General features: G+C 53.6%; 1 protein-coding gene across 9 annotated transcripts in view; it reads left to right on the forward strand.

Annotated features, from left to right (window-relative positions):
* Positions 1-10,849, forward strand: part of PARP6 (poly(ADP-ribose) polymerase family member 6) — a 31,532-nt gene extending 20,683 nt beyond the window's left edge. For 6 of the 9 annotated variants that reach the window (XM_062206507.1, XM_062206506.1, XM_062206505.1 and 3 more), the window contains 8 exons: positions 423-471; positions 643-755; positions 1,363-1,435; positions 2,082-2,151; positions 9,576-9,655; positions 9,990-10,053; positions 10,219-10,303; positions 10,491-10,849. In XM_062206507.1, coding sequence (XP_062062491.1) covers positions 423-471; positions 643-755; positions 1,363-1,435; positions 2,082-2,151; positions 9,576-9,655; positions 9,990-10,053; positions 10,219-10,303; positions 10,491-10,593 — 637 coding nt within the window. In that variant the 3' untranslated portion in view covers positions 10,594-10,849. Of the gene's footprint in view, positions 1-422; positions 472-642; positions 756-1,362; positions 1,436-2,081; positions 2,152-9,575; positions 9,656-9,989; positions 10,054-10,218; positions 10,304-10,490 lie in introns of those variants that run through there. The other 3 variants (XM_062206510.1, XM_062206512.1, XR_009867335.1) reach the window with 2 other exon arrangements.
* The last annotated feature ends 2,457 nt before the right edge of the window (positions 10,850-13,306 follow it).

The raw sequence follows: 13,306 nt of genomic DNA on the forward strand, positions 1-13,306 counted from the left end.
TTATTTGAAAGGCAGAGACTTAGCTCTTCCATCCACTGGGTCGGTCCCCAAATGCTCATAACAGCTGGGACTGGGCCATGCTGAAGCCAGGAGCCCAGTACTCAGTCCAGGTCATTCTTCCACGTGTACATGAGCCATCCCAGGGTGTGTGTGAATTAGCAAGAAGCGGGTTTGGAAGTGGAGCCAGGACTCGATCCCTGGCATTCCAGTAGGGGTGTGGGAGTGTTAGCGGGTACACCAGACGCCAGCTCCCTTTTTTCACTGCTGTTTGGTTCCCCAGTGACTAGCTGCTCTCTGATCAGTAGCTCCCCTTTTATGTGTTTATGCACCGCTGTCACCCACAAGGGTGTCGTTTCACAGAGTTCAGACTGCCCAGCGTTCCCTGCTTGTTCAGGGTAACCACGCTTCCTGTTTCTTCCCAGGATCATCTCCAGCAACAGGTCACACATTGTCAAACTACCTCTCAGCAGGGTAAGTGCCCCTCCTCCCGCCACGCCTTTGTGTTTCTGGAGAGGGGCAGGGCGTGGGCCTGGCTGCTTCTGTCCCTAAGCGGGTTTCCCTTGTGTGGGGTCACTGCCCTCAACCTTTCCCTCCCTGATCTCCATTTCTGCTCTGCTTTCCTGACCCCCCCACCCCGGGCAGCAGCTGAAGTTCATGCACACCTCACACCAGTTCCTCCTGCTGAGCAGCCCTCCCGCCAAGGAGGCTCGGTTCCGGACCGCCAAGAAGCTCTATGGCAGCACCTTTGCCTTCCAGTGAGGAGGGTGCCTGGTGGGGGAGGGCCCGGGGGGGAGGGTGTTGTGTTACAGGTGTTGGCTAAGTGGGAATGCGCTGCAGCCACAGGGGATAACAAGGCACATGCGACACGGTCTGTCTGTATTCGCAAGCTCTGTAGGGTGCAGTTGAAGAGAAAGGATATTGGAGATTTGCACGTTGGAAGTAAAGCTGGAGGAACAGATGGGAGACGGTAGATTGGAAACCTGCTTTGAGAGGAGATCTGCAGCGATGCCTGGTGGTGGGAGGGAAGAGCCGGAAAGCAGGGGTTCCCGTAGGCAGCAGAGAGTGGTCCTGCCCTTTCCTTAGGACTGGACAGCGCACTTGCGGTCAGCGACAGGTGTTGAGATGGGTTTGCTGGCTTTGAGATATCAGGAGTAGACGGAGGCCAGAACTGGGTGGAGAACGGGAGAGGATGGGACTGGAAGCAGAGACGCAGGGTTTAAGTGAACATGTGGCCTGCATGCCTGTGACCAAATCCGTGTGTGTCACCACGTGTGTCTGTGCCCATCTTCGTGAGGAGGGTGGGAATAGCAGTCTCTGTTCCTGGGGACCTCACACCATGAAGTCTTGTGCCCTGCCTTGCAGTGGGTCCCACATCGAGAACTGGCACTCAATCCTGCGCAACGGGCTGGTCAACGCATCCTACACCAAACTGCAGGTGAGGCTGCGCCCCTCTGCTCTCCTGCCCCTTCCCTGCCCACTGGAGTGCTCGGCTGCCGTGGCCTGTGTCCTCAAGCCTTGCCTGTCTTGGGGGTGGCCCTAGAGAGGAAGTTGAAGCTGTATACGGAATGAATGCGGCTGCTGTGTTGGACCTCAGGCTGTGTCTTTGGTGGTTTCGGGAATGGGAGTGGACTGTTGGCAGGAACGTGCAGTTGCTGAGTGCAGCCGCTGTGAACTAACCTGTTAGCACATGGCGGTCTGTGTGGCCGCCGGAGCGCCGAGGCAGACCTGCTTCTTTCCCTGAGGGAACCCAGGGAACAGTTGTCCTTCCTTCTGGCTCCCTGGTCCACGCTTGCTCCTTTTTGGAGCCTGTGTGTTTATCAAGGCCCAGGACAGGAGTCTAGGGTTGAGGGTCTGAATCTGTGGCTCAGCCGCTCCCTGCTCTCCAGGCACCGGTGTCTGGGATTCCACAGGCCAGTGGGTAACTTGACTGTACTTGTGCATCCAGTCAGCCATGAAGAGTAGGTGCCTAGAGTTAGCTGAGAGCGGTAGGTGGAGGGCCAGAGAGTGGACAAGCCTGTGGATGCCCAGCGAGGCCCGGGAGGACCCAGGCTCATGTGCTCCTCCTGCTGTTTCCCTGCAAGCTGCACGGAGCAGCCTATGGCAAAGGCATCTACCTGAGCCCCATCTCCAGTATTTCCTTTGGATACTCAGGTAAGACACTGTGCGGCCACCTCGACTGTGACATGGCTTCCATTTGTGAACACGTGATCTGTGCTGTGTGCCCCACCCCCACCCTGCCATCTCGGACCCTCAGTATATGTCAGCTCTCTCCCCAGTCATAGATACGTGGTCTGCGTCTCTCTACTTCTTCTCATTAGAAATTTAGATTCTTTTTAAGGTAAGGTCAGTCATTGCTAAAAATGACGGTTGTATTTGTTGTAGGCTGAGCCTCGAGAATGGGTTAAGAAATAACCGAGAAATAAATAGGGCTTTGTGTAGGCCACATTTAGGGGTTGGTAGTCACAGATTGTGTGTGTGTGCAGGAAGGCGCTCACGCGAGTTGTGTGTGAATGCACTTGAAGGCCTGAGTCCGCTTCTTGGCTTTTATTTCTAAACGTTATTCTTTCTGAACCACTTTCTGTTTTATTTTTTTAAGATTTACTCATTTATTTCAAAGGCAGAGTGATAGGGAGAGACAGATTGTCCATCCTGTGTTTAGAGTTTGTCCAGATTGAAGCTGGGAGGCTGGAACACCATCTGAGTCTCCCACGTGGGCATCACTCCACAAGGGCCCAAGCATTTGAGCCATCTTCTGCTGCCTTCCCAGATGTATTAAGAAAGAGCTGGGGAAGCCGGTGCTGCGGCTCAATAGGCTAATCCTCCTGCGGCGCCAGCACACCGGGTTCTAGTCCCGGTCGGGGCACTGGATTCTCTTGCCCCTCTTCCAGGCCAGCTCTCTGCTATGGCCCGAAAGTGCAGTGGAGGATGGCCCAGTCCTTGGGCCCTGCACCCGCATGGGAGACCAGGAGAAGCACTTGGCTCCTGGCTTCGGATCAGCGCGGTGCGCCGGCCGCAGCACGTTGGCTGCGGCGGCCATTGCAGGGTGAACCAATGGCAAAGGAAGACCTTTCTCTCTGTCTCTCTCTCTCACTGTCCACTCTGCCTGTCAAAAAAAAAAAAAAAAGAGCTGGGGGGCTGGCGCCGTGGCTCACTTGGTTAATCCTCCGCCTGTGGCGCCGGCATCCCCTATGGGCACCAGGTTCTAGTCCTAGTTGCTGCTCGTCCAGTCCAGCTCTCTGCTGTGGTCCGGGAGTGCAGTGGAAGATGGCCCAGGTGCTTGGGCCCCTGCACCCATGTGGGAGACCAGGAGGAAGCGCCTGGCTCCTGGCTTTGGATTGGCGCAGCGCCAGCCGTAGAGGCCATTTGGGGAGTGAACCAACAGAAGGAAAATCTTTCTCTCTCTCTCTCACTGCCTAACTCTGCCTGTCCCCCCCCCCCCCCCAAAAAAAAAAAAAAAAGAGCTGGATCAGAAGCAGAGTAGCTGGGACTTGCACTGACACTCACGTGGGATACTGACATCGCAAGCAGAAACCTAACCTGCTATACCATGATGCAAGTCTTTTGTCAACTGTTTTTTAAATTTTTAATCATACACTACTATAATACACTGTTACATTAGTCACAAGGAGTACAAGAGGAGCATTGTATTCCACAGAGAAAGCAGAATGAAGTCCAGGTTCTGGTCAGGAGATGAGTACAGCTTTGTTCAGCCAGACAAGGCACCGTTCCTGGAGCTTTCAGGGTCGCGGCTCTCCTGCTGTGTCGTCTGCGTGCAGGGGGCAGCACCGCGTCGATGCCCGGCTGCCATGCCAAGGCAGCCCTGGTGGAGCCTTTGCAGATTGTTCGTGTTCTGCGCTTACTGTAACTGTGGGAAACATAAGGCAAATTAGGGCCAGAATCCCGGGGCTAGAAAAGCCTCTAACAACAGGATAAACCAAAGCGGAAGCAAGGAGATAATTTAAGTTGGAACCACAATCAAAGAAATACAGACACATGCAGTAGATAAGACTAAAACGTCCAGAACATCATTCTTTCTTTTTTTTTTTAAAGATTCATTTATTTATTTTAAAGGCAGAACTACAGAGAGGCAGAGGCTGGGGGTGGGGGTGGGGTGGGAGGTCTTCCATCTGCTGCTTTACTCCCCAAATGGCTGCAACAGCCGGAGCTGGACCAATCCAAAGCCAGGAGCCAGGTGCTTCCTCTGGGTCTCCTTTCGTGGGTGCAGGGCCCAAGGACTCAGGCCATCTTCCATTGCTTTTCCCAGGCCACAGCAGAGAGCTGGATCAGAAGTGGAGCAGATGGGACTCAAACCTGTGCCCACATGGGATGCGGCACTGCAGCTGGTGGCTTTACCTGCTATGTCACAGCTCCATCCCCCAGAACATCTTTCTTTTAACAGACTAACAAAATAGATAAATTTTGGTTACATGGAGATTAAAAAGGGCATTATTAAATAATGTAAAAAAAAAGGCAATATAAGTACATATACATAGAATTTTTTAAAGCTATTATTACTTAAAATTTATTTATTTGAAAGCCAGAGAGATCTCCCATTTACTGGGTCACTTCCTGAATCACCAAGGTAGCCAGGGCTGGGCCACGCTGAAGCCAGGAGCTAGGAACTCAGCCTGAGTCTCTCACGTGGGTGGCAGGGAACCAAGCACCTGAGCCATCGTTGTATCCAGGGCACACACCAGCAGGAAGATGGAATGGAAAGTGGAGCCAGGACTTGATCCCAGGCTTTCCTGTGCTGGACTTGGGTGTCTTGAGCAGCTCCCCAGCCTCTGCACCAAACACATGTCCCTGAAGAGGGGTGGCTGTTACAACATAGTAGGTTTAGGCGCTGCTTTGACCGCTTAGGTCCGCATCCCACGTGGGAGTCCCTGGTTGGTTCTGGCTCCCCCACTTCTGATCAAGCTTCCTGTTCTGCATACTCTGGGAAGCAGCAAGTGATGGCTCAGTTATTTGGGTCCTTACCACCCACATGGGAGACCCAGATAAAGTTCTTGGCTTCTGGCTGTGGCACGGCCTAGCCCTGGCTGTTCTCTGTCTACTCTGCCCTTTTTTTTTTTTTTTTTTTTTTTTTTTTTTAAAGTTTTGTTTGTTTGGAAGGCAGAGTTATAGAGAAAGAGAGAGAGACTGAGAACTTTTCTGTCTATCCTAAATGGCCACAATGGCCATAGCTGGACCAGGCCAAAGCCAGGAGTCTGAAACTCCATCTGGGTCTCCCATGTGGGTGGCAGGGGCCCAAGCACTTGGGCCATCCTCTCCTGCTTTCCTAGGTGTGTTAGCAGGGAGCTGGAACGGAAGCAGAGCAGCTGGGAGTGAAACCATTGCCCATATGGCATGCTGACAGTGTAGGTGGCAGTGCCACAGCGTCGGCCCCCATGCTGCCTTTCAAATAAATCAGTCTTTAAAAACAGTGAAAAAATGATGTAAACCTTATGTTAATTTTAAAAACTTTAACAAAATAAATACCTAGAAATATATGAAACTGACTCAGGAAAAACATGGTTCACTGTAAAATAGAAGAGAAACTGAAATAATTTTTATGCACACAAAATCCATCAAGTTCAGACAGCTTTTCAATTGTGGGTTTTTTTTTTTTTTCTTTAAGATTTATTTTATGTGTTTGATAGGCTGAGTTACAGATAGGGAGATGGAGATGGCAAGAGTCAGAGAGAGAGAGATTCCATCTGTTGGTTCACTCCTCAATTGATGGCAATGACCCGGGCCGGAGCAGTCCAAAGCCAGGAGCCTAGAACTGCATCTGGGTCCTTGAAGTGGATGGCAGGAATCCAAGCACTTGGGCCATCTTCTGCTGGTTTTCAGTTGTAAGAGTGGGGAGCTGGGTCAGAGGTAGAACAGCTGGGGCTGCCTGCAGTGCCAGCTTCCCATGTGGGTGCCAGTTCGAGTCCCAGCTGCTCTACTTCTGACCCAGCTCTCTGCTATGGCCTGGGGAAGCAGTAGAAGATGGCCCAAGTCCTTGGGCCCACGCATCCATACGGGAGACCCGGAAGAGGCTCTTGGCTCCTGGCTTCAGATCGGTGCAGCTCCGGCCATTGTGGCCAACTAGGGAGAGAACCAGCAGATGGAAGATCTCTCTCTCTCTCTGCCTCTCCTCTCTCTGTTTAACTCTTTCAAATAAATGGATAAATCTTTCAAAAAAAAAAAGTGGAGCAGCCAGAACTTGAACCAGCACTAAGATACAGGGTGCTGGTACCATAGGTGGTAGCTTAACCTTCTGTACCACAGTGCTGGCCCCACACATGAGTCTTTTTTTTTTTTTTTTTTTAAGATTTATTTATTTGAAAGAGTTACACAGAGAGAAGGAGAGGCAGAGAGAGAGAGGTCTTCCATCCATTGGTTCACTCCCCAATTAGCTGTAATGGCCGGAGCTGCGCCAATCCAAAGCCAGGAGCCAGGAGCTTCTTTGAGGTCTCCCACGCGGGTGCAGGGGCCCAAGGACTTGGGCCATCTTCTACTATTTTCCCAGGCCATAGTAGAGAGCTGAATTGGAAGTAGAGCAGCTGGGACGTGAACTGGCACCCATATGGGATGCCAGCTCTGCAGGTGGCAGCTTGACCTGCTACACCACAGTGCCAGGACCCACACATGAGTCTTAAATTATGTCTTTTTATTTTTAAATTTTTAGAATGATTGATTTGACAGGTAGAGTAACAGAGAGACAGAAAGATCTTCCATGCACTGATTTACTCCTCAGATTACTACAATAGCTTGAATTGAGCCAGACTAAAGCCAGGACCCTGGAGCTCTATCTGGATCTCCCACGTAGGTGACAGGGCCCCAAGCACTTGGGCTATCTTCTGGTGATTTCCCAGGCACAGAAGTAAGGAGCTGGAGCAGAAGTGGAGCAGTCAGGACTCGAACCGGCATTCAAATGGTATGCTGGCATAAGGCGGCATCTCAACCTACTGTGCCACAGTGGCAGTTCTAGTGTTTCAGTTCTTGGATTGAGTTTCTGGGTGTTTATTGTTCTGTTAAAAGATAACGTTAAAAGAAAGATAATGCATCACAAAGCAAACATTAATCCCCACAGAATCAGAAAGTTCTTGCTGAGTGTGTGAATGGATCTCATTCCATGGGCCTGGGTTCCGAGGTGGGGGTGGGGCTGTTGTCTTGGCCTCTTGCTGTCGCTCTGGACTCCTCGTTTTGTCTCTGCCCTAGCCTGCACGTTCCTTAGGTTCAGTTCTCACGGCTGGCTTTTGGTGCCTGCAAGATTCTTCCTTCTATTTTCTCCCTTTTTTTCCCTTTCCTCCTCTGCCGTCTCCCAGGCCTATCTACCACTGAGCTCCTGAATGTCTTCAGTTAACCAGAAGAGCCAGGAATTTCTGTTGGCTTCTCGTCTGTCTGCCGCACTTTGCTGAGCACATAGCAGCATCGTGTGACACCGGGCTCCTGCCTTCTGAGGAGGTGGTTGATAGATAGAACCTCCACAGGGCTTTCCTGTGGGAGTCACAGGTGCTCAGGTCCTGCCTGTACTGCTTACCCACAGCGTGCTGATAGGGGAGACTCAGTGACTCCAGGGCCCCACTGTCGTGAGAAGCAGGGCTAGGACAGGAATGCAGGTCTCCTACCTTCTCAGCCCCTGTTCTTATCACTATACTGGACTGACAGGGCAGGCTTTGCTTGAATGGCCGGGTCCCTGGGGGCCCTGTAGATGAGTGAGAGTCTCCCCAGCAGCAAGTGGGAAGTGTGGTTTGCTCCCACCCTGGCCTCTCCCTCAGGGCACATGTCATGTGGTGGCCTTGGGTACCCTCTAGGGTAAATGTTTGAGGGGTGGAGCTGCCAGTGACTTGGCCGCAGTGTTGAAATGTGGGAGCTCTGTGTATTTGTTTGGTCTTATGCAGGTTCTGGACGCAACGTATCCAGAGACTATTGTAGCCCCTAAGTTCTCAGGGCCTGGTCTCGGGACACAGTTTGGACAGGACAGCGTGCGGCAGGAGTGTGTCCTCCAGGGCCGGCTTGCAGCCCCATCCCAGAATTCAGATCTCTGTTCACTCTTGTCTGCCGCCTCTGGGGAGGCACCTGGGTGGGCGGTCGCTGAGGTACTGGGCAGCGGAGCCTGGCTAAGGCTGCTGGAGAGGGTGGACACGGCTGGCAGCGTCTGGCCTGTAGGAGGAGGACGTCGCCCTGCCACGAGTCTGTCCTGAGACTGCAGCGTGAGCGCATGATGCGTTGGCAGCCCGGGCAGTGAGCTGACAGCACCCTCACAGCCACCCCACGGCTGTCAGAAGACTGACAGCTGAAGGGAGAGCAGGGCCCTGCCTGGGGCTGCAGTGGGGGCGTCTGTCTGTCTGCTCTGCCTCCGTCCTGGGCGCTGTCACGCTGACAGTCTGTCCCTCATCCCTAGCCCAGACTGTGCCCGTGATAAAGCTGAGTTCAGATGGGTGGGCGCTTGGTGCAGCGGTTACGACGCTGCTTGGGACGCCCACGTGCCGTGTCCATGTGCCTGGGTTTCGTCCCAGCTCCACTGCTGCCTGCAGCTTCCTGCCGATGTGCAGCCTGGGGCAGTGCTTGATGGCTCAGATCGCTGGGTCCCCGCCACCCACGTGGGACACCCAGATGGAGTTGCTAGCTGCTGCTTTTGGCCTGGGCCACACTTGGCTGTGTGGGCTTTTGGAGAATGAACCATAGATGGACGAGCTCTCACTGTCTGTGCCTTTCAGATAAATCAAAATGAATGAATAGAAATTTTAAAAAATGTCAGTAGAGAGACTGAAGTCCCATGTTCGAGGCCAGAGAGATCCAGCAGTGGGGGCCAGCACTGTTTTCTTGTCTGAGAGAAACGAAGGCTGAGGGGGTGGTGCGGGGAGAGAGCTTCTGAGTCTGGATCCTGTGGGAGCAGAGGAGATGGCCCTTGGGTGTGCAGTCGGGACAGCTTCCTGCAGGAGGCGCTTCCCGAGCTGTCCTGCTGTACCTGCTCGTGGAGTGGCTCAGCCCGGGAGCGCTGTGCTTCCTCCTGTCCCCATCAGAGTTCACACGGCAGCAGGTGTGACGGCCCCTCTGGCTTCCCCTGCACCAGCCTCACTCTGTCAGCCTGGCGTTGACACTGAGCTGTTCATGTGCTGCTCTCTGGGGTCCTCCCCCATGTTAGGGCCCTTCCGGCTGGGTGGGGGTCCCTGCTGTTCTGAACAAACTCCAGTTGCCTGCACGTGGCCTACAAGACCCACTTGGTCTGAGCCTGGCCTCCCTTTTCACGTCACCTCTTGCCACGCCTCTGCTGCTGGCTGTTCTCTGTACTGACTTGGGCACAGACTGTCTGTCCTTCAGGCCCTCCGTCTCTGCTACTTCTGCCCAGGAAACTCCCCCACTTGAAACCCTGGGTGAGGCAGCTCCCTTCCCACGGCTCACACTCTGCTCCCTAAGCTGCGGCACAGCCCCACGCGCTCTGCCGGCCGTCCTCCTTCCTGGCCAGTGGTCTCCCCCAGACTCAGTTCTGTGCCCATGGCTGTGTCGCCTGGCCTGCAGCTCAGGGCCTGGCACACAGTGGGCACTCCCATCACACCAGGAGAGGACTGTGTGGATGAACTGAGTTTGTTGTTCTGTGACAGGAATGGGAAAAGGACAGCACAGGATGCCTTCCAAGGATGAGCTGGTCCAGAGATACAACAGGATGAACACCATCCCCCAGGTACCACCGCAGGCCTTGCTCTCTCTGAGGCAGGCCCTTCCTGGGACTCGTTCAGTCTGAGCAGTGGGTGGGCACGGTGGGGTGGGTGCTGGCGAGCACTGGGAGGCAGCCCGTGTGCACACGTGCTCAGTCGTGTGTGCCCTCAGCCCTGCAGTGAAGACGGGCTGCGCTGCATGAACATGTGAAGGTGAAGCCTGGGTCCTCCTGGCTGATAGCGGGAAAGCAGAATTTTGTGGGGTGGCTGGGAGCTCAGGATGCCCTGACCCCGCTCCAGTCACCACCCACTGACCCCCATTGGCCTGGCTCCTCTCTCCTTGGCCTCCTTCTCTTGTAGACCCGATCCATTCAGTCAAGGTTCCTGCAGAGTCGGAATCTAAACTGCATAGCACTTTGTGAAGGTAGGTGGCCCACTGGGTCTCTGTTTCTGGGGTCCCCAGACTTTGTTTCTGATGCACCTTTGGCCTGTGATCGGCCCCTGGTGGGGTAGGAGCACTGCGTCTTCCCTCCCCGCCTGGACTCTGCCTTAAGCGTTCTGCCCATGACGTGTGGCCTCTTTCTCCCAGTGATTACATCCAAGGACCTCCAGAAGCACGGGAACATCTGGGTGTGCCCTGTGTCCGACCATGTCTGCACACGGTTCTTCTTCGTGTAAGCCTCAGGAGTGAGGGTGCCGGGGTGGGGGGGGACTCCTGTCTTCTGAGAGTGGGGTGGTGCGCAGACTGCCTGGAGGCTGGGCTGAGCAGGCCCCTCGGGGGGTGTTGGGCCAGGGCTCTGATGTGGGGCAGACACAGCTGTGCTGCTCCCCCCTCATGCTCACTCGCACTGTCTTTGGCAGATACGAGGATGGGCAGGTGGGCGATGCCAACATTAATACTCAGGACCCCAAGATACAGAAGGAAATCATGCGTGTGATCGGAACTCAGGTTTACACAAACTGAGGGGGCTCCAGCCCTCCTTCCACCCCCGGCCCCCTGGCCCCGTCTGCCCTGATGAAAGGGCTCAGGAGCAGCAGGTGAGGCTGCCCTGAAGAATCAAGGGGCCGTCACGCGGGGGCAGGGCAAGGACAGAAGAGGCGGCCACCGTGGTGGAGACCCACCCAGGACCCACTCCACGTCTGGATGGCCCCAACCGACTCCAACCCCCGGCTTCCCCACTTGACTTTCCCCTGTTTGTAAATAAACCAATAAAATGGAAGGTGCTGTGGACTGGACATGATCCCTGTGGTCTGACTAGCCTTGGCCCAGCCCCCGGCCCCCACGGTGGGTGGGAGTAGCCTGTGTGTGCCATTTCGTGTCGGCTTCTCCAGGTCTGTCCGCATCTTCACTGTGGGTTAAAGGAGGGAAACTGGGGTTATGCAGTGGAAGCAAAGGGAGGAAAAGAATACCGTTAATGCCTTAGTGAAGACTGAAAATCTGAGACCTGAGTCCCCTGGGGGCCTGCTGCTGCCTGCCAGACCCTGCCTGCTCACCCCCGCCATGGGTCTCAGGCTGACTCCCTGCCCTTGTCCTCCGCCCAGCTGTGGGCCTGAGCTAGGTGAGGTGGCATGTGCAGGAAACGGGGTTGGTCTCTAACTTAGAATCTATAAAGCAGGGCTGGGGAAACCTTTTTTCTGTGAAGAGCTACGTGGATACTTACACCATCACTTGCAGGCCACACAAAAATTAGCCTGCCTTGGATTTACTGGATATTTTTTAAAGGAAGTTAATTCTGATACGTGTTACAGCATACCTGAACTTTTTTTTTTAAGTATTTATTTTAAAGGCAGAGTTAGAGAGAGAGGACTTAACCTGCTGTAACCTGCTGCGCCACAGTGCCGGCTCTGGACCTGTTGAATTTCGAGTTCTGCCTGCGGTTGCCCTAGCAGGGCCAGACCAAATGATTCTGAGGGCCTTATGTGGCCCGTGGGCTGGACATTGCCCACTCCTGTAAAATACCCTAAGGATGGGTACTGTGGCGCAGCAGTTAAGATGCCAGCATCCCATATCAGAGTTGTCTGGGCTCAGGTCTCCCTTTAGCTTCCCTTCCAGCTTCCTGCTAATGTGTATCCTCGGAGGCAACAGGTGAGGCTCAAGTCCTTGGGTCCCTGCTGCCCACACGGGAGACCTGGGCCGAGTTCCAGGCTCCTGACTGAGCCCTGGCTCTTGCAGGCGTTTGAGGAGTGAACCAGTAGATGGAAGCTCGCTCGCTCTCTCTTTTGCTCTGCCTTTCAGATAAATAAAAATAAATAAAATTTGGAACTATTGTTGAGTGATGCAGGTAAAGCTGCCACGTGCAGTGCTGGCATCCCTTATGGGTGCTGGTTTGTGTTCTGGCTGCTCTACTTTGATCCAGCTCCCTGCTAATGGCCTGGGAAAAAAGCAGAAGATGGTCCAAGTACTTGGGCTCCTGCATCCATGTGGGAGACCGGAATGAAGCTCCTGACTCTGGCCTGACTCCTCTCCCAGTCCTGGCTGTTGGAGCCATCTGGGGGGAGTGAACCAGCAGATGGAAGACCTCTCTCTCTCCCCTCTGTAACTCTGACTTTTCAAATAAATAAATAAATCTTTAAAAGCAAAGCCAGAAGTTAAAAAGCCCTTCTAAAGGAATGCCACTTCTCTCTGAAATGAAGCCCAGATTCTCCAGATCACCAGCGCGGAAAAGGAAGCCCCTGTTTCAGGGAGCAGTTGTTTTGGTGAGCTTATCTTCATCCTCTTGTAATTCCTGTCGCAGACGTTCTGCTGCCCGTTGAGGCTGTGTTCCATGTCTTCCAGCTTCCATGTCTTCCATGTCTTCAAAGCTGAGGCAGGTTGAAAGTCCAAAATATATTACAAAACAATTAGTGAAGGAAAACAGGAATATAAACACAAGCATTAAATGAGACTTTTTATGGATACATATTTTTAATTGTGCTAACAGCTTTTTTTAAAAAAGAAGAAAAAGTATGTTTGAGAGAGAGGGGAAAGATCACTGGCCCCTTACAGCTTCTTGATCTACAAAGCTAATGCTAATTACCTTGTCCTCCACCATGTGAGGGGTGCACGCCCGCCAGGGTACCTGACCCTGCCGTGTCATTCAGAGGCTGCTGGAACGTGGCAGGGCCCTTCCTGAGCCCACCCGGGAACTGTTTCTTAATTCCTTTTTGATTACGACCAGTTCTCAGCTCTCTAGCCCCATTCTGGTTTCCAGAACCAGAGAAATACCTCTGCTATGTAAATGACCTTGCCGCAGGCCTACTCCAGCGGGAATCCCTGCCTCCTGGCAGGAGCTCTGCAGCTGACCAGGTCGGAAAGCTTTCTGGGTGGGTGCTGGGCGTCGTGTGAGCACTGGCTAAGTCCTTGTTCACGGCAGGCACCGGCCCTGTTCTGGCACCACACTAATGCTCTGCCCCTGTGCAGCTCAGCCTCTCAGATCTTACAGCTTTTCTCTAGAGATGGCAAATAATGCATCTGCGGTCTCCCGGCTGGTTAGTGGAATGCTGGGTGTTTAACCGGATTTGCCCAAGTCTGGTCCTGCACGGCTGTGCGTGCTCCAGGTTCTCAGATGGCTTCTCTGCCTGCGGCAGTGGGACCACTCTGATGGTGAGTGAACAGCATTGTGCCCACGGTCACAAATCGGTCACAGGTCTTTTCTTCATTGTAAGCATTTGTTAAACTTTATCAGTGGCATCTGATA

The sequence above is a fragment of the Lepus europaeus genome, chromosome 11 (genome assembly GCF_033115175.1).
Source record: "Lepus europaeus isolate LE1 chromosome 11, mLepTim1.pri, whole genome shotgun sequence".
NCBI lineage: Eukaryota > Metazoa > Chordata > Mammalia > Lagomorpha > Leporidae > Lepus > Lepus europaeus.